The 22440-nt window shown below is 52.1% G+C and overlaps 1 protein-coding gene and 1 pseudogene across 2 annotated transcripts in view; one reads left to right on the forward strand and one right to left on the reverse strand.

Moving 5' to 3' along the window:
- Positions 1 to 22440, forward strand: part of ARHGEF7 (Rho guanine nucleotide exchange factor 7) — a 106293-nt gene that overhangs the window by 11074 nt on the left and 72779 nt on the right. The window contains exon 2 of one of the 2 annotated variants that reach the window (XM_065902204.1): positions 17522 to 17608. The exons of the other annotated variant lie outside the window; for it this stretch is intronic. Coding sequence (XP_065758276.1) covers positions 17522 to 17608 — 87 coding nt within the window. The remainder of the gene's footprint in view (positions 1 to 17521; positions 17609 to 22440) is intronic. 2 annotated transcript variants of the gene reach the window in all.
- On the reverse strand, positions 2527 to 2807 carry LOC136144041 (cAMP-dependent protein kinase inhibitor gamma pseudogene; annotated as a pseudogene).

The following is a 22440-nucleotide window of genomic DNA, read 5'->3' on the forward strand; positions in this document are numbered from 1 at the left end:
CTCCTCGCATGTGAGATCTTTCTCCACCAGGGACTGAAATCTTGTCTCTTGCATTGGTAGGTGGCTTCTTTACCGCTGAACTGCCAGGGAAAACCCCTGTCTTATCATAAATGAATTCAAGTCAGGTGTTGAGTTTCCCCGCTTTGATTCATTTTGCAGTGAAGGGCTTTTTAGGTAAAGATAGGGATGGTTGAGAACCTGCTACTCTAGGCCGTCTCTACGTGCTGCCGACACCTGAGAGTCCAGATCCATTGGAGGGAAGGCCTTTTTAGGGAGGTCAATGTACAGCTTTTAGGAAGTTTGGGTTCAAGTCAAAGACTATTTGCTTTATAATTTTATGGATAATCGCACACCTCTCCTGGGCCTGCTCTCTCTCTCAGGTAGGAAACACTGCCAATCAGTTACATTTTATAATAAATGAAGGGAGATAAAAGTAAAGCAAGTTATGTTTACTGGGAATACTGTCGCTACACAACCTCAGTGAGTGTAAAAGCCACGTTTAGCTTCTGGGTGCTATTTTTCCCATTCAAGGGCTTCCCTGGGAGCTCAGTTGGTAAAGAATCCGCCTGCAGTGCAGGAGACCTGGGTTCCATCCCTGCGTTGGGAAGACCCCCTGGAGAAGGGAACGGCTGCCCGCTCCAGTGTTCTGGCCTGGAGAATCCCATGGTCCATGGGTGGGGTCACAAAGAGCTGGACACGACTGAGCGACTTTCAGTTCACTTCACTTTCCCATTCAAAGCAATAAAACTCATACTCGTCAATCTGTCTCCTTGTGTGGGGAATGGAGGCTCACTGGTTATCTTTCCTCCTTAGTCGTTTTCCTTTGAGAGGATGAAGTGGCTTAGAGTAAAGAATCCACCTGCCAGTGCCGAAGACTCAGGAGATGTGGGTTTGATCCCTGGGTTGGGAAGATCCCCTGGAGGAGGAAATGGTAACTCACTCCACTATTCTCGCCTGGAGAATCCCATGGACGGAGGAGCCTGGCGGGCTGCAGTCCCGTGGGGCCGCACAGAGTCGGATACGACTGAGTATGTGTGCCTGTGGCGGGGACAGTATCGTTGATAAGGACATTGGAGGAAGACGTCTCTTCCCTCTCTCCCCCACCTCTCACTTCCACGAAGAGCCTATGACTTGAGATTTCAGGCTTGGGATGGTTTCCTTTTCCTTTTTCTTGTAGCTGGAAGCATAGCTGCCCAACAATGAATTTTTGTATAAAAATGTTTACAATTTTACATCAAAGTTATGAGTGAAGCTACTGACATCGCAGCTGGCAGTGCCTGTGTTTCAGTGGTGGTTCCTCGCTTTGCACCTTTGGCCCAGGTGGTTATGCAGTTCTTACACATGAGTGTGCCCAGAACCTCCTAGATGGCTTGTGAAGATGCAGACTGCTGGGCTCCACCCAGAGTTTCTGATTTCACAGTCCAGGTTGGGGAGGGTGGGCATTTCTCACAAGTGCACGGGACATGCTGACGCTGCTGGTCCAGGGGGCATGTTTCAGGACCACTCAGCCCCCGAGCTCATCAGCTCGGCGGTGCTATAACCTGGGGCCAGCCCCATGACCCACGCGGCGCTGTAAGGACAGGGGACCGAGGTGTGAGCCCCCGGGGGGGCTTCCCTGCAGGTGAGCGCGGGCTGCTTGCTGACCTGGTGAGCTCCCCACCCCCGTGCTGGGGAAGTGTCCTAACCCAGTGCTTTTTAGATCAGGACAGAGCAGACCCCTGGCTCCTTCACGGCGGGCTTTTGGAGCCTTGAAACGTGGAGGTAGAGCGTTTTGAAAGAAATCCTGCCTTGGATTGGAAGGGGCACTTGGAATTTATCTGCAAAATGGGATTCCTCACCCATCTACTTCTAGAAATTCTTGTATAAAACAGAAGAGAAACACAGTCTCCATTAGGAGACCAAGCTCAGGAGGCTTGCTTGCGATTTGGTGACTTTTTTTTTTTCCCACAAATCATCAGCATTTATTTCCTGGGTCCTAGGTGTCACTTATCTTGGTAGAAAGGGCAGAGAGTTAATCAAGATGATTTTGAGCACAAAAATCCCTTCCCTAAAAATGGATCTGTGAAGCTCCAGGAGGGAAGCTAAGAGCTGCATAGATGTGTTTAACTCACAATGGCTTCCAAAAAAAAAAAAAAAAAGTAAATTGTCAGCTCCCTCCCTTTTCTGCTGAGAAAAGGTTGAAAGTTTCTAAAAAGTTTAAAAGTGATTTTTAAAAAACAGGGTAAGAAGGTGTCCTGACTCAGAAGGCTGGAAAGGCTGGAGACACGGGGGCTGAGCTGGGACGTGATCCCGCCCGGGCCGCTCACCCCTGGGGCCAGGACCCAGCCCCTGCGTCCCGGCACCCCCTGGATAAATTACATCCTTGCGGTTACAGTGTCTTGAAAGGTACCCGGGCGCCAGGGGACGTGGTAGGGGCGTGGAGCCTGGGGGTGCGGGCAGAGGGCCTTTGAGGGAGGGGGCTGCGGGAGCCCCTGGGCCCGCCTGTCGGTCTGGCCCTGCTTGCCTGGCACACACTGCTCAGCTCCGGGTCCATGGCGCATCTCCCTTCCTGCCTCCTCGGGCACGGTCACGTTCAGGATGAGGTGGTGCCATCGCTGCTCTCGGGCTGGCTGCTGGCTTCCTTGTCTGAGGTGCGCACCTCCGCCTGTCCTTCTGCGCCCTCGAGGGCCAGCCCGCCTGTGTCGCCAGCCAGCTTCCGCATGCTCACGGCCTCGGAGTCTCCCTGGATGTCGGGGACTGCGTTGCGGCGGCCCGTCCGGTCGGTCACAGGAGGTGAAGTCCGAGTAAGAGGACTCGACCTCCATCATGCCTGTCGCATCGCTCTTCAGGCCAGGTTTAGTTCTTTTTCCTGCTCACATCTCTTCAGAGTTTCCACTGTTGACTAATCAGTGTGGAAATTCTGCCGTCCCGCCGCCAGCCGAGCCCGGGCCGCTGGCCCGCAGCGCCTCCCGAGGGCTACCAGGCGCCTGCCGAGCTCAGCGGAGCCCTGATGACTTTTTTATTTAAGTCAGGAGAAGGAAATGGCAACCCACTCCAGTACTCTTGCCTGGAAAATCCCATGGATGGAGGAGCCTGGGAGGCTGCAGTTCATGGGGTCGCAAAGAGTTGAACACGACTGAGTGACTTCACTTTATGTAAGTCAGGGCACTAAGGCAGGATCCTTGGAATGTTCATATTAGGGGTGGGAGGGACTGTAGCTCACTAAGAGGACGAGTCACTAAAAGCTACCAAAAGATATGGAGACACTTGCAGGTAAGGGTGCTGCCTAAAGCTGAGGCTGTTAAGGGGAGAGGTAGGTCAGCCGTGCCGTGGGCTTGGGGCTGGCTGGCGTCCGAGATCCAGGCGAAAACACTCTTCAGCGTGGGGGTCAGCAGGGCCGACTCCTCCCCCTGCTGCCTCCCACGGGGGTGGGCCTGGGTCCTTAGGCCGGGGACCCCTTCTCTCTGAAGGTCTGTGGGGGTCTGTGGCTTGTGCTGGCTTTCCACCGCTACTGGGGGCGTGCGTCTCGATTTCAGTCCATTCGGCGCTTTTCAGTTCAGTAGCCAGTTATGGGGGCTCCCTGATAAAGAACCTGCTCGCCAAGGCAGGAGATGCGAGTCCGACCCCTGGGTCAGGCAGATCCCCTGGGCCAGGAAATGGCAACCCACTCCAGCGTTCTTGCCTGGAAAATCCCACGGACAGAGGAGCCTGTTAGGCTCAGTCCATGGGGTTGCAAGAGTCCCAGCACAGCTTAGCCACTGAACAACAAAAGCCAATTTAGAAGTGCACTTTGTCACTGAATACCGGAGAAAACAGACAATTTCTGGCAACCCCGCCACCCAAGTCCGGTCACAGCACGCTGCTTTCCTAGATGATACTGTACTGCCGAGGGACCTTCAGGGGCCATCTCCTTCAGGTGAAGGGGCTGGAATCACCTGACGGGTTTTCAAGCCGCTGTCATACAAAGGCTTCAGAAAACAATTACAGATTCTCTTGAAACAAATGGAAAACTAGGAAATCTTAGCAAAGAAAGAGGAGTTGTAACAAAAGAAACGTGGAAATTACAGAGCTGAAATGTAGAATAACTGAAGTCCAGCTCACTGCATGGGCTCAAAACTTGAGGGGAGGAGACCGAATCTGTGGGCCCGGGGACTTGGTCTGCTCGGACTGAGGGACAGGGAGGAAGGGATCGAAGGAAGGGGACGTGGTGAGGGCCGCCTGCAGCAGCCGCAGTGAGCCAAGAAAGCCGACCGAGGCTGGGATTCCGGGAGGGCTGCGTCAGCATGTTCCAGCCTCCCAGTGAGGCTTAGGACAGTACAGGGCAGCCTGTCCCCACGCGGGTCTCCTGAGCGGCAGTCCCGGTGCCGGCCTCGGGCAGGAGGCGAGGCCTGGGGGAGCCTGCCAGCTGGTTACGGGCCGTGCCTGGAGACAGCGATCGTCCTGAGTGGTGGGGAACCATCCCTGAAATCAGAGCCTGGCGCTCGGCGGCGCCTGGCTGACGTGCACGCGGAGGGGAGCGGGGCCCGGACCCTGGGCTGGCTGTCCTTGGAGCTCTGGGTGGCGGCTGGCAGCCGGCCTCAGGTGGGGCCGGCGGCAACAGGACGCACCCGTCAGCCTTGACAGAAAGGGCTTACGGGTTTATGCTAAGACCCGAGAGCGTCTTTCCCGTCTGTGTCATTTTGTCTATGGTGATTATATCTCCGTGTGGTTTTTTTTTAAAGCATGGTGCCCCTGTCAAATATTCAGTTCTCATGTTAGATCAGCTGCCTTATGTTTTGGTTCTAGGTGCCGTCAGCCTCACTCACCTTCACTTCTGCAAGCTGTACCCAAGTGGTTCTGGTACCAATTGGAGTCATAGGCACTGGTCCTTAAGTAAGCCATTCAACCACCTAACGGATAATATGCTCAGTGCTTGTATCACTGTATGCCAGGTGTTGAGACCTAGCACTCCTCACAGACTCTGCATGAGAAATGTGTGTCCCATGTGCAAGGAGGCTCTCTGGACGTGCTCATGGCACACACGTAGATTGCGTAGCATGTTTGTGTCGGAGCTATGGAGAAAACCGGGGCAGGGGTGCGGACAGGTAGGGTTTTGCATCTGGCCGGTAGGGAGGTGTACCAGGAAGTGACATTTAAACAAAGACAATGCGTATGAGCAAAGGAGGGACCTGAATATCAGGAAGAAGGGAGTTTCAGGCGAGGGGAAGAGCCGGCGCGAAGGCCCTGAGGTGGGAGCCTGGCTGGCAAATTCTGGGAACAGCAGAGGCCACTGTGGGTTGGGGGAGAGTAGTGGCTGGCCGGTGAGGTCAGGGAGGGCGCGGGAGAGCTGCCTGTGCAGGCCTGCTCAGCCATCATAAGGACTTTGACTTAAAAAAAAAAAACTCAGTAGACTTTATTTGCAGTCTCAGGTTTCCAGAAAACCTGAGCAGAAAGCAGAGAGATTTCCATCCAGCCCTCCCCGCTTTCCCCTGCTGTTAACGTCTTGCATCAGTGTGTGTCAGCTGCTGCAGTGGATGACGCGGGGCTGATACACTGCGTAAAGTCCGTAGTGGACGTGAGGCTTCGCCCTGCGCTGTGCAGTCGTGGGCTTGGACACCACCCATGTCCATCATCACAGCGTCACGCGGGACGGTTCACGGCCCTGAGACGTCTCTGCACTCTGCCTGTTTATCCTCCCACCCTGTCCCCTCGTCCCTGGCTGTTCTGCCTCTTCTGGGATGTCATCACGTGGGGTCACACGGTGTGCCGCCTTTTCAGATTGGCTTCCGTCACTCGGCCGTGTGCATTTAAGTCTCTGCTGTGCCTTCCTGTGTCCTGATCGCTCGTTTCTTTTTATGACTGAGTGATCTCCCGTTGTCTGCATTCTGAGTGAGTAAACCACAGTCTGTTTACTCACTCACCTACAGAAGGGCATCTTGATGACGTCCAGCTTTTGGCAGTTATGGATAAAACTGCTGTAAACATTCATATTCAGGTCTTTGCATGGACATGTTTTCAACTCATTTGGGTAAAGCGAATTTACCCAAGGAGCAAGGCTGCCGGACCTTGGGTGGGAGGATGTGCAGTTTTGGAAGGAGCCGTCTTCCGCGCTCTCTCTGTGGCTCATGTTCCTGCCGGCCGGCGATGGGGCTGCTGTCGCCCCAGGTCCTCACCAGCCTGGGGCGCAGTCTCCCGGGTGTGCAGGGACGTCTCACTGCTGTGTTGATCTGCACTTCCCTGATCAGCTGACGTGGGGCATCTTTTCACTTGTCAGTTGCGTTGCCATCTGTAGGAAAAGAGGGAATTAGCCAAGATGGCAGTGGTCAGGCTCTCTCGCCCCACGTTTCGTAAAAATGTGGTTACGTAACAGCCGCGATCCTTTATAGCACGGCGCGTGCACAGTGACCTATAATATAAGCACCGCCTGAAAAGCTCGGCAGTTGAGGCCAGCTGAGGACAGAATCGCGTTGAGCTGACTTGTGTGATTGTCGCTGCTGCAGCGTCAGCCACTGGAGAGGAGAGGATGTCTGCCTGGCTGCTGCCAGTCAAGTGTGTCTGCGGTTCCTGCAGCTCCGGGCGTCTCCGTCCAGCCGTGCCTTGCCTGTCCTGGGCTCAGCGGACAGCGAGACACAGTGAGACACCGTCTTGTGCCCTCTCTGGCAAGGAGACTGTTCACGTCTTTTGCCCATCTTTTCACTGGGCCGTCTGTCTTCTTGTTGAGTTTTAGTACTTCTCTGTATGTTTTGGGTACAAGCCCTTGACTAGACATGTGTTTTGCAAATGAGCTCTTCTTTCCGGTCCGTGTCTTAGCTTCTCTTTCTCTGAAAGTACTCTGGCTCTTGTCCTTGAGTCAAATGGAGAGCTGCTGAGAGTTTTGAGCCGAGGGGTGAGGCGACCGGCAAATTATCCCTGTAGAGGGACGTATTCCAGCCACAGTGGTAAAGAGGGCCTAGAGCTCCGGAGTCTGCGCTGGCAGCCTCGTCTCTAACCTAGGAAGGTCCGTTTTTCTAAGCGACCGTTTGAAAACGTGTCTCCCAGCTACACGTCTGACAGCCGCGGCCCTACATGACAAAGCCGGCGCTCTGCAGCTACTCCGGCCTCTTGGATAACCATCTTTTATCACCTTCTCACTACGCGCCGTTAGTATGGCGTCTCAGCCGGCCGCCTTCGCGTTAATAATGGCGTCCCAGCCGGCCGCCTTCGCGTTAATATGGCGTGTCAGCCGGCCGCCTCCGCGTTAATATGGCGTCTCAGCCGGCCGCCTTCGCGTTAATATGGCGTCTCAGCCGGCCGCCTTCGTTAGCGTGGCGTCTCAGCCGGCCGCCTTCGTTAGTGTGGCGTCTCAGCCGGCCGCCTTCGCGTTAATATGGCGTCTCAGCCGGCCGCCTTCGCGTTAATATGGCGTCTCAGCCGGCCGCCTTCGCGTTAATATGGCGTCTCAGCCGGCCGCCTTCGCGTTAATATGGCGTCTCAGCCGGCCGCCTTCGCGTTAATAATGGCGTCCCAGCCGGCCGCCTTTCCGTTAGCAGGCGTCTCAGCCGGCCGCCTTCGCGTTAGCAGGCGTCTCAGCCGGCCGCCTTCCCGTTAGCAGGCGTCTCAGCCGGCCGCCTTCGCGTTAATAATGGCGTCCCAGCCGGCCGCCTTCCCGTTAGCAGGCGTCTCAGCCGGCCGCCTTCACGCGAGAGGCCGTTGCGGCAGCGTGTCCCGGCTGTGCCGCCCCGCCCCCGGCCTGCCCTCCAGGGAGCGCCTCAGCTGCTGCTTGTGGCGAGGCGCACGGCCAGCGGGCGCCTTCAGCTGTTTCCTGTCCCCGTGTTCAGGTTTCTTCCCCGCCTGAAGGCTCCAGTCGGCTGCTCAGCCTCTCTGCAGAGTCAGCCAGCACCCCCTGCGTGCCTTCAGGCCTCCCCCGTGCTAACCTGGCGTGAAAACAAAGCTTCTCCAAGGTGGTCTCCAGAGTGTCCCGTCTTCCGGCCCCGAGGCTTCAGTGCAGCTTCTCAGACTGTTCAAAACTGACAGATGGGGTCTCGAGCCGGGAGGGCTGGTTGAGCAGGAGGCTGGTGCTGCTCCGCAGCCCCACTGCTGCCCCGGTTCATGGTGGGGAGAGGCTGGAGGGGCACAGCGGTAAACCAGGGCCATGGCAGGCGGCCCAGACCCCTCCCGGACACCTGAGGACAGCGGGGTAGACAGCGCAGTGGCTGCAGACAGGGACATCTTAACCTGAGGCGTCTCGGTCGAAGGAAGGAGGCTGGGTTGTCCGTGAGGCAAAGAGCAGGCCTGTGAGCACTGCCGCCCCCAGCCCCCCGTTCAGACAGCAGACGGCTCTGCTCCTGGGGGCCGGCTTCTGTCCTGGGACTCTAGCTGCAGCTGCTGCTAAGTGGCTTCAGTCGTGTCCGACTCTGTGCGACCCCATAGACGGCAGCCCACCAGGCTCCCCCGTCCCTGGGAGTCTCCAGGCACGGACACTGGAGCGGGTTGCCATTTCCTTCTCCAATGCGTGAAAGTGAAAAGTGAAAGGGAAGTGGCTCAGTCGTGTCCGACTCTTCGCGACCCCATGGACTGCAGCCCACCAGGCTCCTCCGTCCATGGGGTTTTCCAGGCAAGAGCACTGGGGTGGGGTGCCGTGGCCTTCTCCGGGGACTCTGTAGGGAGAGAGCAGATTAGCCAAGACGGCGGGGGTCAGGCTCTCTCGCCCGGCGTGTTGTAAATACCTGGTTATGTAGCAGCTGGGCGTCCTTGCAGCACTGCGCGTGCGCGTCACGATGTACCCGCTTGGCCGCGGGCCACGTGTGTCCTGTAAACACTTGTGAGCTCCACCTGAAGTGCCCCGGGGGCTGTGTTATGGCCCAGGTCCTGCCCCGTGTCGTGGCCGTGTTGCGGCTGACTGCAGGGTCAACTACAGGAGAACACGGCGTCTCTGCTGCTCTGGCTGGGTGCCAGTCAGGGGAGAACGAGCCTGTCTGCACTTTCCGGGGCTCCTCGAGTTTTCTTCCAGCTTCCCCGCCCGCACCTCGCCTGCCCTGGGTTCAGCGAGCAGGGTGAACAGCGAGACGGACTCTCAGCCCCAGCTGCTGCGTGGACGCTGCACAGGTACACTGCACCTTCCCCTCGGGGACCTCAGCGTCTGCAGGGGCTCCTGCACCCGTGGGCGCACGCGTGGCCAGCCGTTCTGGGTGTGTGCAGTGGGAGAGGAAACCGATAGGAAGGGCCAGAAACAGTGCAGAGATGGAGCTGCAGAAAGTCAGCAGCGGCTCTGGTTTCAGTTCAGTCCAGTCGCTCAGTCGTGTCCGACTCTCTGCGACCCCATGGACTGCAACACACCAGGCCTCCCTGTCCATCACCAACTCCCGGAGTTTACTCGGACTCCTGTCCATCGAGTTGGTGATGCCATCCAACCATCTCATCCTCTGTCGCCCCCTTCTCCTCCCACCTTCAATCTTTCCCAGCATTAGGGTCTTTTCCGATAAGTCAGTTCTTTGTATCAGGTGGCCAAAAGTATTGGAGTTTCAGCCTCAGCATTAGTCCTTCCAATGAATATTCAGGACTGATTTCCCTTTAGGATGGACTGATTGGATCTCCTTGCAGTCCAAGGGACTCTCAGGAGTCTTCTCCAACACCATAGTTCAGAAGCATCAATTATTCAATGCTCAGCTTTCTTTATGGTCCAAAATGCATGTTTCTATTGGGTTGAAAGCAGAAGAGTGACAGGGGAAGAACAAGGATGCTTGTTCCATGTGAACAGGTGAGACTTTAGAGTTAAGACAAGTCTGAGTACAAGGCCTCGATAAGTTGTCTTGTGAGCTTTATGCTCAATCGTGTCCGACTCCTTGTGACCCCATGGACTGCGTAAGCCACCAGGCTCCTCTGTCCACGGGCGTTCCCAGGCAAGACTGCTGGAGCGGCTTGCCATTTCCTTCTCCAGGGGATCTTCCTGGCCCAGGGATTGAATTCACGTCTCTTGCGTTGCAGGCGGCTTCTTTACTTCTGCGCCACCTGGGAAGCCCTTGTGAGGCTGGGCTCCTGTCTTCCTGTGTCAGGAAGGAATGAGGCGGTAGAGTGGCCCAGCTGCGCACCTCTGTGACACTGTGTGTGGGTCACAGTCTCACACGGCGGGTGGCGTGCTGGTTTTCAGATTGCTCTCATTCGACAGTAACTGTACATCTGCCTGTTGATCTGACGCTCCCGCGAGGGTAAAATACAACCGTGGTGGAGAAGCTTAGCCTGGGTTATCTGGGGAATGTCTGTGCTCACATTTTTAAAAATCCATTTTTGGCATTGGTATGCATTTGGGATGGTCGCCACCATCTCTCAGAGACTTGAAATGTGCTTTTGGAGTCTGTGGGAAGCGAGCCTCAGGGGACACCCGAGCTAATTTAGGCTGTACAGTCTTGCCGGCCCCCACCCGGCACCCCTCACGTCTGGGAAGGCTGTGCTTGGTGCATTTCCATTTCTGACTGCCCTTCGGGCTCAGCCAGCTTCTCAGATGACCGTAGCATCCACCCGGGAGTAGGGCTTGTGTTGAAGAAGGGAAGCAGAGCAAAACGTGCTTTATCAAAGGCTTCGATGGCTCCCCGTAGACGACCTGTGACCCCAGGCTGTGTGCCCTGGGAGCTGATTACTCTCTGGAACTCGCGGCCAGGTCCCCGGCGCTGCAGCGGCCTCACTGTCCTCTGCGGGACTGCAGGAAGGGCCCTGTGGCCTTCTGCTGGGCTCTGCCGACCTGTTTTCCCTCCCCTCAGCCTCTCTGGGTGCAGAATGCGCATGGCCCCTGAGCAGGAGACAGCCACACTCTAGTCAGAATGAAGCAACGGCTGCCGGGCCGTTACCAGTTAGACGAGCCCTTCCGTGCCCGTTTGACTTCTGGGTGGGGAATTTAGGGTTGTGAGCATCGCCTTGCATCTTGGCAGGGCGGGTCGAGATCTGCTTTATAAGGACCCCAGTGCACTGACAGCTGGGCTCTCTGAGGGCTGCTTTTTAATTGGAGGGCCACTTTGCCTGTCGAGGAATGAAGACTGGAGTGTTCTTCTTTTAAAAAATGTGTTTATTTAATACCACTTGCAGGTGGGACAGAATTGAAAGCGTACGAAAACGTACAGCGTGACAAGCAGGCCCCACTCAGTCCTCTGCCCCGCTGCCCTCGCGGGCGGCAGCCTCTGTTACCTGCCGTGTGCCTCCAGACAGGCCATGCGTTTCTGCACAGCCTGCCTTCTCCTCTGAACACAGAGGCCGCGTGTCCGCCCAGGAGGACTGTCCTGTAAGCAGGAGGCTGTGACAGGTCAGAGTGTAAAGCCGCCTTTTTCTGAAAGCGGTGCGGGGGGCCGGGGCTGACTCACCCCTTTCCCTAAATGGTTCCTCGCCTCTCGCTGTGACACCGCGTTCCGTTTGTACCACCGGGAGGCTCACTGGGGTTAGGGTCCCAGCGAGAAACAGATGATGCTAAACAGATGGTTGAAGAGTATTTAACGAAGAGACTACTTACAAAGTGGGGGCAAGGAGGAGGCCGTGGAGGTGCCCCAGGACGCCACCCCTCCTGGGGACCAGGGTCCCAGGCAGCTGGTGTCTCCCAGCTGTTAGTTTCCTGTGCTTTTTCCGTCTTAGAAGCCCGTGCAATTCTTTGCTGGTAGGATGGCCTGTTCTCCTGGTGGCACTTTTGGAAACTAAGACTCTGGACACCGTCAGAGTTGGAGGGAAGGCGCTGCAGGAGGAGCTGGCTGTGCTGGGCGTGGGGTGGGCGGTGGGAAGAAGCTGGGGAGGCGGGAGCCCAGCAGCTGTTGCTGAGGTCTGACCTCTGACCTCAATGCTGCCTTGGGATCTAGTTTGTAGCAGATTCTCAGAACATCAGACACGCCCCTTATCATATACGGACTACAAAAGCAGTATTTCAAAGGGAAATCACAATACTTTGGGGACTGTCTATGCCTCTGCCGGATTACAGCTTTTGGCAGAAAAGCCTGGAGTTTGTCGTGGTGGGAGGTTCAGGAGAGGATTGTTGGAAAATGCTCAGGGCAGTTGTTGGAGCGCCTCTCTGGACACCTCGGGGGATGCACTCAGGGGAGCCTGCCTTCGGGTGGCTGCAAATAAAGCTGCTGTGAACATTCTCGAACGTGGCTTTTGGAGGACGTGTTTCCATCCCGCTTGGGTAAATGCCTCGGGGAGGAACTGCTGGGGCTCAGGCGTGTCTGACTCTGAGAGACACCACGGTTCCCCGAGCACCCCACCGACAGGCGTGGGGCTCCTACTGCTCCCCGTCTTCAGTTCGTGAGACCGCCAGCCTTTTCCAACTCCTCCTAGTCTGCTGGGTGGAGAGTGTCATCTGTGGTTTTAATTGCATTTCCCCCCTGACTAAGGACGCGCCACACTTTTTCATGTGCTCACTTACCATTCACAGCTTCCTCAGCAAAATATTGGGCGGGGGGGCGCTTTTAAGTATTGCCTTTTTTATCATCATGGAGAAGGAAATGGCAACCCACTCCATATTCTTGCCTGGAGAATTCCATGGACAGCGGAACCTGTGGGCTACAGTCCATGGGGTTACAACGAGTCAGACACGACAACTAAACCACCACCATCACATCTCCAGTTCTAGGTCCTCAGCTTGCACCTGTGCTTAACTCCGATGAGCCGGGAAGCTGCCTGTGCGCAAGGAGAGCCTGGCGCTGGCCCAGCTGTCCCCTCCGCTTTCACAACTATGGCCCTCTCACACTTCACCCTTGTGTGTCCCCAGGGTGCACGCTGCTGGGGGGAGGGCTTCCTGGCTGGGTCACAGAGGGCCCTGGTGCTGGGAGGGGTGTGACTCTGATGACTGCAGGCTACAGCTCAGGGTTGTACTTCTTAGCTTTCACAGAAATTGAAGGAGACCCCAATCAAGTTGTTAGCTGATGATGTCAAGTTTTTATTTATGACAGATTGTATCAGGACTTTGGCTATGTAACTCAGAAGGTTTCACAGAATCAAGTTACATCCTAATAAAACTCCATCCATTTCCATGCACTTAATTTATGAACAAGGTTTCTCAGTGTTTGCATAAAAAACCCCAAGATGGGAACAGAACTGGTGCTGGTCCATATCTCTTTCCAGCAATAAGTGATCATCCATGGGCACATAAACTCATTTAAAAAAACCTTCTTCATAAGAAAACACTATTTCAATGACAGCATTATGTAATGTAGTCACCATCGGGTGACTGTTTTAAAAAGTACACACGTCCAGTGCTCACACATACACACATGCGCGCATACAGTATACTGGACCGTATAGTGTAACACAAGAAAGAAAACCTAGAAAAACAGCATTAACTGAAGATTAAACATTTAAAAAACACTGCCTTAAGTTATACATTGTCAAATAATAATTAGCATTTTGTAATTAATTTTTATGAAAAACTGTAGTATGTTGCCATCATTTGTGAACTGGTAGAGAATTCGTAACAGATCCTGATAGATTAATAGTTTTAAATGTTGAGGCAACTGTTGTTGTTTGTGGTAACTGCATTCTACAAGGGCACCATGACCACTGAATTAGCAGTAACTGAACCACCGTTCCTGGAGAAATACAGGGTTAGTTTCCTTTGAGACTATGGTCATGACATTTGGTCAACTAAGCAATACATAATCTTGTTTTGGGTATGTTTCTGTTTAAAGATGGCTTATTTAACATATATTTGTATATTTACAAATAATTAACATGCTGTGTATCTTCATAAGAAAACACTGTTTCAATGACAGCATTATGTAATGTAGTCACCATCGGGTGACTGTTCTAGAAAGTACACACGTCCACTGCTCACACACACATGCACACCGTATACTGGACAGTACAGTGTAATACAAGAAAGAAAACCTCCAAAAGTGTTAACTGAAGATTAAATGTTTACAAACGTACAGAAACTGCCTCACTGTTGGTGTCGCTGTGGGACATGTGGCAGGGCAGTGCACGGTGTGGTGAAGCCCCTCAATGTTGGCGTGCCCCTTGGAAACTTGTCCCTGGTGGTTCAGCTGATAAAGAATCCGCCTGCACTGCGGGAGACCTAGGTTCTATCCCTGGGTTGGGAAGATCCCCTGGAGAAGGGAACGGCTACCCACTCTAGTATTCTGGCCTGGAGAATTCCATGGACTATGGGTCACAAAGAGTCGGACATGACTTCTTTTTACTTCACTGGAAACTGAAGGAAAGTGGTGAAGCTCCCTGGGCAGAAGAGGAAGACATCAAGGAGGATGGCCTGGCAGTCCTGCCACAGGAGTTTGGCCTTTATAGGTTGGCGATGGTGTCAGCAACTTTCCCTCCCAATCTGACTTGAAATAATTGCTTTAACTTTGTCCACTTGGCTTTTTGCCTCATATCTTTATGTGTTTTGGCATAAGAGATGAATGCAGTTGAGGCAAGGTGCTTAAATGTGAGGTTGCATTTGGGCACAGGGTCCCCATTTTCCATGTCATTGAAAATTTCTTCCAAGGCTGAAGGCCATTCCACCATCTTGGCTGCTGTAAGAGGGACGATTCTTGCAGTCTCAGGCTGACTTGCACTGCCATCCTCATTGCTGACTTCGACACCTCATTCTGCCATCTCATCTGAGTCTTGATTGGTAGGTTCTGCTGTTGTTTCTCCCCAAATTTCCTCCCTGTTGCCTGCCTTCATGTTATGGAAACCCTCTCCACTCATTAGTTGTGCAATATGCATTATGTTTTTGACACTATTCTTTGTATTTTCTGTGACATCTTCAAAACCTTCAAAATTTTTCAGTTTGGCCAAATGTTTCCCCAACAACTGCTGATGGTAGCCAGTTTGATGCTGTCCCAGGCTGTGCTGATATGATCAATAATGTTGCGTATGGTGACTGACTTCCAGTACTCCAGTATGGTGGTCTCCTTGTTGGTTCTGAGAGCCTCGAAAGCCTGGCTTAAAGCTCCCTGGTGTAAAGTGCCTTGAAAGCTTTTATCATGCCCTGACTGAGGGCTTGGATGAGAGATGCCATGTTTGGGGGCATGAGGACAACTTCTATGTCAGGGTGGGCGTTTTTGACCTCCTAATAGCAATGAACTGGGGCGTTATCCAAGATTAATAAAACCGTGAAGGCAAGGTTTTTGCCATGGAGATAGCATTCAGCTTCTGGGAAGCAGTTGTGGAAACTTCCCAGAAATATTTCAGATGCCATCCATGCTTTTGTGTTCTGTCTCCAACGGACCGGCATATGGTTCAAGGTTTTCCCTCTGAATGCTCGTGGGTTTTGTGCTCTGTGTACCATGAGGGGTTTTCTCTTAAAGTCACCCTTGGCGACTGCACCTAATAGCAAGGTTACCCAGTCTTTGAATGATTTAAAGCCAGGAGCTTTGGGGGCCATTTGCATTGCACAGGTTCACTTGCCAGCATTCTTGTAAAATAAGCCAGTTTCATCAGCACTGAAAACCTGCTCTTCTATATGACCCTTTTAATATATAACACTTAGCAGGTATTTTCTAAACCCTTCTGCTGCCCCCCGATCTGTAGAACCTGGCTTGCCTGCAAGTCTAACATTTTTCATGTGGTATCACCTTTTGAATTGTGCAAGCCAACCTGCACTAGCTGAGAAGGGTTTAATATTGTCTTGGCCCTGGGTAAGATGACTGTACATTTCTTTGGCTTTCAGCCTCACAACAATGCTGTCTACTATGTTCTTTTTATTGCTTGTCATCTCATGAACCCACAAATTTAATTGCTTTTCCATCTTTCCCACAGCTGCATCACACACTATAAAGGTTACTTAAGCACTTTCCAAAACGGCTTCATGTCATCTCCGAGTATCTTCTTCCTTTTTCTATATGTACTGTATTGTTGACTCATTAATGTTGAATCTGGTGCCCCTAGCTCTGTAACTCAGGCCTGAATGAAGTTTATCTATCACACGTATTTTCTCTGTAAGGCACATCACAACCTTCTTGTGCTTAGGAACACTGGACAGTGCTTTAGCACTACGCTTGGGGGCCATTTAAAATAGTGAAATCACCAAGGAAAAAAAAAAGTGAAAAAGTGGAACCAGTAGATAGTGGAAAGGACATTTGCTTCCATTAAGAGCTAATGTAAGATGGCACAGCATGACCTTATTCACATTCAGCTGGCAACGTGTGCATAAGAAAATTCAAATTTCTTGCTGCTTTGCACATTTATAAATGGCTGAGAAAGTGCTGCAAATACGGGTTTTGTGGTTACACATAAATTTTATCGAGTAGGCCAATTTGCAAATACAGAATCCATGAATGAAGACTGAGTGTGTGAGGGAGTGTGAGGAAGGAGTAGATGGGACTAGAAGGCAGCTTTGGTTTTGCTGTTCCACTGGAAAAAACAAATCTGTTCAGTATTTGGAGGGAAACATGTTGGCACTTCTCTAGGAATTTTTAAACTTTGGGGGGGGGGGCGGGGAAGTCTCATTTCCTCCATCTTTGCACTGCTTAACACCCTGGTTTTCTTTTGTAATTTTAGAAGCCCTAAGCACTTTGACATGAAACCACGGTATTCCTGAGAGGCCTGACGGAATGTCGAGATTTCACACTAGAGGACAAAAGGACAAAAGTGTCTTGAACGTCCTGAATGCTCGAATTCCCGATGACACTTCAGTGTAAAAAGCCTTCATGTGTAGTTCAGAACAACAAAAAGCTCTTCTGAGGTCTCAGGCTTCTCCCTTGATTGTTCTGTGTAACTGGTGCTGTTCTTGGCTTCCTCCGTTTCCTGCCGTGGGAGGTTGTTAGTAACTCCTTACACGTGTGGCGGTGGCCTTTACAGCTCTGCCTTGGACCAAGCACAGAAGGTCTGTCTGCGTGAGCCCTCGTCGCTCCTCTCCTGGGATGGAGGCTGCAGTTTCCATTTGTCTCCAGCAGCCTTCGCACTGACGAGTAACAGGCTATTTTGGTTAATCATTGATGAAACACATGGTCCATATTTAGGAGAAGAAAACATTGAGCTTTAATCCCAATATGCATAATTTACGTTGTTAATTAGTTTAAATCATCTATTAGAATTCTAGCCCCCCTGCCCCCTCGAGCCGGGGGCGGGGAAGAACTGAAGAAAAAACAGGCTCTCGCCAGCCCCTTCGTTGTTGCTTGAAGCGGCGGAGGCCAAGCTTTCCCGGGTCCCCGCTGGGTGGGCGGGCTGCGTCCGCGGGACCGCGTCGGGGAAAAGCGCCAGCTTTCGGGGACGGAGGAGTCCGCGCGTGGCCCGCGTCGGGTGGGCTGAATCGGAGGCTGAGGGCCAGGAGTCAGGCGAGGAGGCCGCGCCAGCGAGGCGGAGACCGGAAGAGGTCGCGTGCGGGGGGCTGGCCGGGGCGCGGTCTGAAGACGTCACTTCCGCCGCCGCTCCACTTCCTGGTGAGGGAAGGGGCCTGAGGAGATTGGTGCAGCCGGGAGGAAGGAAAAAGGGTGAGGAGAGGCGGCGGCCGGGCGCGCGGGCGCCGGCGGGGGCGGCCAGGGTCGCGCCGGGCCGCCAGGGCCGCCCGGCCTGGTTGCGTGAGGGGCGGGCGCGCCCGCGGGCACCGCGGCGGGCTCGCCTCGGGGCGCGCCCGCGGCCTGCGCGCGGCGCTCAGCGCCTGTGCTTTCTGTTGCAGGTCTTCCCGGAGCCCCGGAGCGAGGGCGAGTGCCTGAGCAACATCCGCGAGTTCCTGCGAGGCTGCGGGGCGTCCCTGCGGCTGGAGGTGAGGCCGGAGCGCGGGGCGCGGACGCGCGCGGTGTCGGGGCGGGGACGAGCCCCGCGTCTCGCCCTCCGCGACGGGCAGAGGGGCTCTGCTGGTTCGCGGTGCCGGTGACAAGCGCTCGTTCCTCAGGGGTGCTCTCGGGTTCCTTGGTCCCTGCCTTAGCCTCCTCTCTGCCCTGGGGATGCTCGGAGGCCCCGCATGTGGGCTCGCGAAGCCCAGGCAGGTGTCAGGCCGGGCCCGGAGAAAGAAAACGGGCGCCTCATCCTCCTCGACGCGCTCCTAGTCTCCCTTGGGCTGTAGGTCAGCTGGCTCTCATTCTGACTGGACGTTTAGGTTAGAGACGTTAAGCTGCGTCGCGGGGAGCCTTCTGGGCGGGGATGTCGTTTCCACGTTGCTTAGGATTTTGTCTCTAAGCTAAGTACAGTCTTTCAGCGGCGTCTCCCTGGAAACTCCTTTTTCCCGTATGTGGGTACCCCCTCCCCCAAATTCTGGGGTAGTGCTTTAGATCAGAAATGCGGCTGCTTTGTGTTTGTTGGGGGGTTTGAATCTTGCGTCTTCTACGTGTGGCTTTAGCACACTCTGCCTCTGTTTCCTGATCTGAGTGCTGAGGTGAATTCTGCCAAGCTCCTAGGCAGCAGCGTATGAAAGCATCTTCAAAGGAACCGCGGTGGGTTCTCATCCTGAAAGGGCAGCCTCTTCGGTTTCTTGGGAAGTAAATCTGGAAGCCGTCAAATCTGAGGAAGAGTCTACGGAAAGCTTATCTGTTGGTACTGTTTTTTATCAACACTAAGTTGATAGGGTTTGGTATCTGTGAGGAAATCAGACTCAGAGGCGATTCCAGAGCAGAGATGTGGCAGTTCAGGAATGGGAGAGACATTGTTTCAGAAGGATCCTTTCCTCTGCTGGGTGAGCTTGGTCATTTTTCATCGAAGTCCCCTGTCAGGCTGTGATAATGAATGTTTGTGGCTGTTTTTGCTTTTTCTTGGTTGTTGTGGAATTTTATTATCCTTTCCAAACTATTCAGGTGTTTTTGTTTTTTTCTTTAATCATTAAGAACTCAGTTTGTACTTTGATTATAATGTGACATTTCAGTGTCAGGTTTTAAGGAAAGAATTGTTTTAAAGAAAGTTGAATTTAAAAAAAAAAACCCCAAAAAACCCATTCTTAGTTTTCCAAAGGTTACTGTTGAAATTTATATAGCTACTGTTTTTTTAAAATTAAGAGCTTATTTAAAAATGTTCTAGAAGAGACTTTGTTCACTAACACATCCTAAGCATCTAGAACAGTGCTTGGCATTTCATAGGGTTTCCATAAATGCTTGTGATTGGTTGACCTTGAAGTTGTAGTTGGTATCAGATGTTTCACTTTATGTACAAAAATCAATTTTGACTTATTTTGTGTAAATTTTTTTTTGTGCAAATTTTTAAGAATATCTCTTCTAGTAAATTTAATATAGAGACAAGTTTAGTTAACATTCTTTCAAGCTCAATTACAAGTCATACTTAAAACTTTCAATTAAATGAGAGGTACAGTAATAATAAAGCAGATCAGAAAGCCCATACACTGTTTATAAGCATCTGATAAAGGAATTCTGTGTGGTATGGACTCAAGGTGGACTTCCAGCCTTGTTCTTATCCGTGATGTGAAGGGACAGGCTTGCCTTCTGAAAGACAGCCTCACACATGCAACACAAGTGTGGCCGTTTCATAGGGATTTTAAAGAAAAACATGTGAAAGGGAGTGAGCAGAGAAAGGCTTTGTTCTTTTGAAATACCTTGTAGCTCTGTGTGCTTTGTTTTCGCAAAATCCTGGAAGAGAGATTGACAAAAAGCTTTTGAAATTACAAATGTGAAACCCAAAATTGATAGCTTGAATTCTAGATTAGTTTTTTCTTTATGTAAAGTGTCAAGGTGCGTTTTTCCAGAGGTTTATACTGAACTGTGTTTGTAAGAGACTGCTTATTTTTGGTATATGTATTTTCTTGTTTACCACCATTATAAATTATTCACAGATTTCTTAAAGGAAAAGAGGAATGGAACATCGTAATCACTTTATCAGTTATTTTCACACATACACATCTTAATACAGTATGAAAATCAAGTATTATCCCTCAGTGAGTGGTTCTGATCATGAATGGAGTTTTAATTTTAAAGGACTGTTGTACAGTTTGCATTTATTGTTAAGCTTTGAAAAACAATTTAGGTTTTAGGTTAGAAAACATTTTGAAATTTGGAAAATGTAAAAATTTATTGGAAAATCATATTTAACAAAACAGCCTATGTGACTTTGATCTTTTCATTTTGCTTACGATTTTTTTTGCTACCCAGTAAGCATCTTATTTGACTTTTTTTGTTTCCTTCAATAGTGTGGAATTTGATAAGAATTTAGATTTTTTCCCTCATGTTTCTAATAGTGTAATAAGCATGTAAAGTAACGCTATTTAGAATTATGTATGCCTTGGTAATGAAAGTTGGAACTTTCCTGGAAAAGTCGAGTTTGCTGATGAAAGGAGCCAGGCACTGTGAGTGTCTCCAGCTCGAGAATGTTGTGTCTGGAAGCTCTCATTCACCTGGTACATGTGGAAGGACAGAACTTGTCCTGGTTGTTGTGAGAATGTTGCTCATGCTGACCAAGTCCTGTGTGTAGTGTTCCCGTCTCCGCCTGGCCCCTGATTTCAGCTCTCAGCAGCGTGCTGCTTTCTGTAGTTTGTATTCCTTAAGGACTTGCACGTGTTGCCTTAGTTTACTCCTCAGTCTGTTGAGTTAGCCCAGTCCTCCTTTTATAGGAAGGAGGCACAGTCTGACATAATGGCTCTCACTGCTAACCCCGTGAGTGTTCACTGCAGGGCTGCTGTTGGCCCTGTTAAGGAGTACTGCAGAGGTGGTGGCTCGGCAGGTCCTGGGCAGCAGGGGTGGGTATGAGGGTCTGGGTGCTGGAAGTAAACAGAAAGGCTGGCAGGGCTGCGTGGGCCCCTGGGGGGACCGGCGGCGGGGAGCTGGGGCGCGGGCTGGCGTTGGCCCTACAGGAGGTGCATCGCGCCGCTGCAGGCGGCCTCGCTTCCTGAGCCTCCTGGAGGAGCAGGTGGTGAAGGTTAGGGACGCAGCACCCCTCGCTGTGCACTCTTCTGCGTGGTGAGTGAACCGTCCGCAGCTGCAGACCGTTGCCTATCTGGAGTGACCACGGCCGAGCCGGAGGGGGCAGGAGGATGTCGGGGAGTAACGCCCTGGATGCTCACGAGTGCCTGAAGCCAAAAGGAAACCGGTCCCCGGCGGTGGGACCACTCGGGGACGTGTTCTGACCTCACCCTGTATGACTGTTTGGGTGGCATGCTGACTCTGGTGTTGGTTTCACAGGGTGAAGGGTAGACTTGTTCACATCACAGCTGTGGGTCCGTGCTGACTTTGTTGTCTGTCTTCTTACCTGTTAACAGGTTTGTATTTGTTAACCGAGTCGTTACTTTCTTAGCCCTCTCCACCTGTGTCACCCTCAGTGGCAGCTGGCCGCTTCAAGGAGTGATATTTTACAGAAAATCGAGTGTCTCATGTCACCAGGGTCCAGGTCCTTTGTCCTTGTCATGGGATTGAATGAATTAGTGTTTTGCACTTAGAACAGCACCTCATGTATATCAGAGTGCTAAGCAGAGAGTAGCTGTTACTATTATCATTTTCTTGTAGTTTGAACAACGCTGGTAGACATTTAAAAAAATACTTTATCCCATAATCCATATTCATTTACATAAAATTCAAGAAATGGAGAAATGTAAGAGGAAAATAATTATATAATGATGTCTTCTAGAGATAACCAGCAGAGAAGGCAATGGCACCCCACTCCAGTATTCTTGCCTGGAGAATCCCAGGAACGGCGGAGCCTGGTGATCTGCCGTCTATGGGGTCGCACAGAGTTGGACAGGGCTGAAGCAACTTAGCAGCAGCAGCAGAGATAACCAGTGTGAAATTTAGTGTATATTTTTCAGCCTTTTCCCCCTTTGCATATAAATATGCTTTTAAAATATCCATGACATCATGGTATACACAATGTTTTAAAATGTGCTCTGACTTGCCATAGGGACTGTTGTGTGAAACGTCTGTCGTGTTGTTTTAACGGTGTCCTCACAGTTTGTGGTGCTCCTCCTTGGTTTTGGGTGTAGGGGTTGTTTCGAGTCTTTCTTGTTGTCAGCAGTGACCTTTGATGCCTGTCGCTGTACAGGGTCCCTCGTCCTTGATTGTCTCCGAAGGAGATGGTGCCTGATGTGGCAGTGCATTAGGTCGGAGGTGGGTCTTTTGCAGGCTTTGAGCATCTCTGCCGGGGTGTCTCCAGAGATGTCTTAGTCCCTTTGCCTTGCCATGAGCAGTGTGTGTGAGAGCGCGTGCCTCTGCAGTCCAGTGGCTCCTTCCTGCTACCTGTCATTTCTCTTGCCTTCAGGCTAATGGAACCCTCCTGGGGTGGACATTCCAGCTTTCTTACATCATCTGCCATGCCTGCCTTTCTGGGTAAATGGTAAACTGAAGCCAATGTGATGCACTTGAGATTTCCTGCAGTGGACTTGGGAAGGAGGATGTGAAAGAAAAGCTGCTGGAGTAGGAAGTAGAAGTTGAGAGCTTCAGACGTTTGCGGTGTGGTCTTCCATCTCTCTCACAAGTAGCCTCTGGCCTGGTGCTGGCCAGGGGTGTTCTGGGGCCGCTCTGTAAAGGGGGCGCTTTGGCTGAAAGTGAGTTTGGAGACTGTGTGCCAGGGTGCCCGTTTCCCGCTGTGTGAGTGGCGGAGCTTTGACTTTCTCCCTGCAGAGAGAAGGGAAGGGCGTCAGTAGGGCCCTCCAGGGTTGTCATCGGCTGG

This window comes from Muntiacus reevesi, chromosome 11, assembly GCF_963930625.1.
Source record: "Muntiacus reevesi chromosome 11, mMunRee1.1, whole genome shotgun sequence".
Taxonomy (NCBI): domain Eukaryota; kingdom Metazoa; phylum Chordata; class Mammalia; order Artiodactyla; family Cervidae; genus Muntiacus; species Muntiacus reevesi.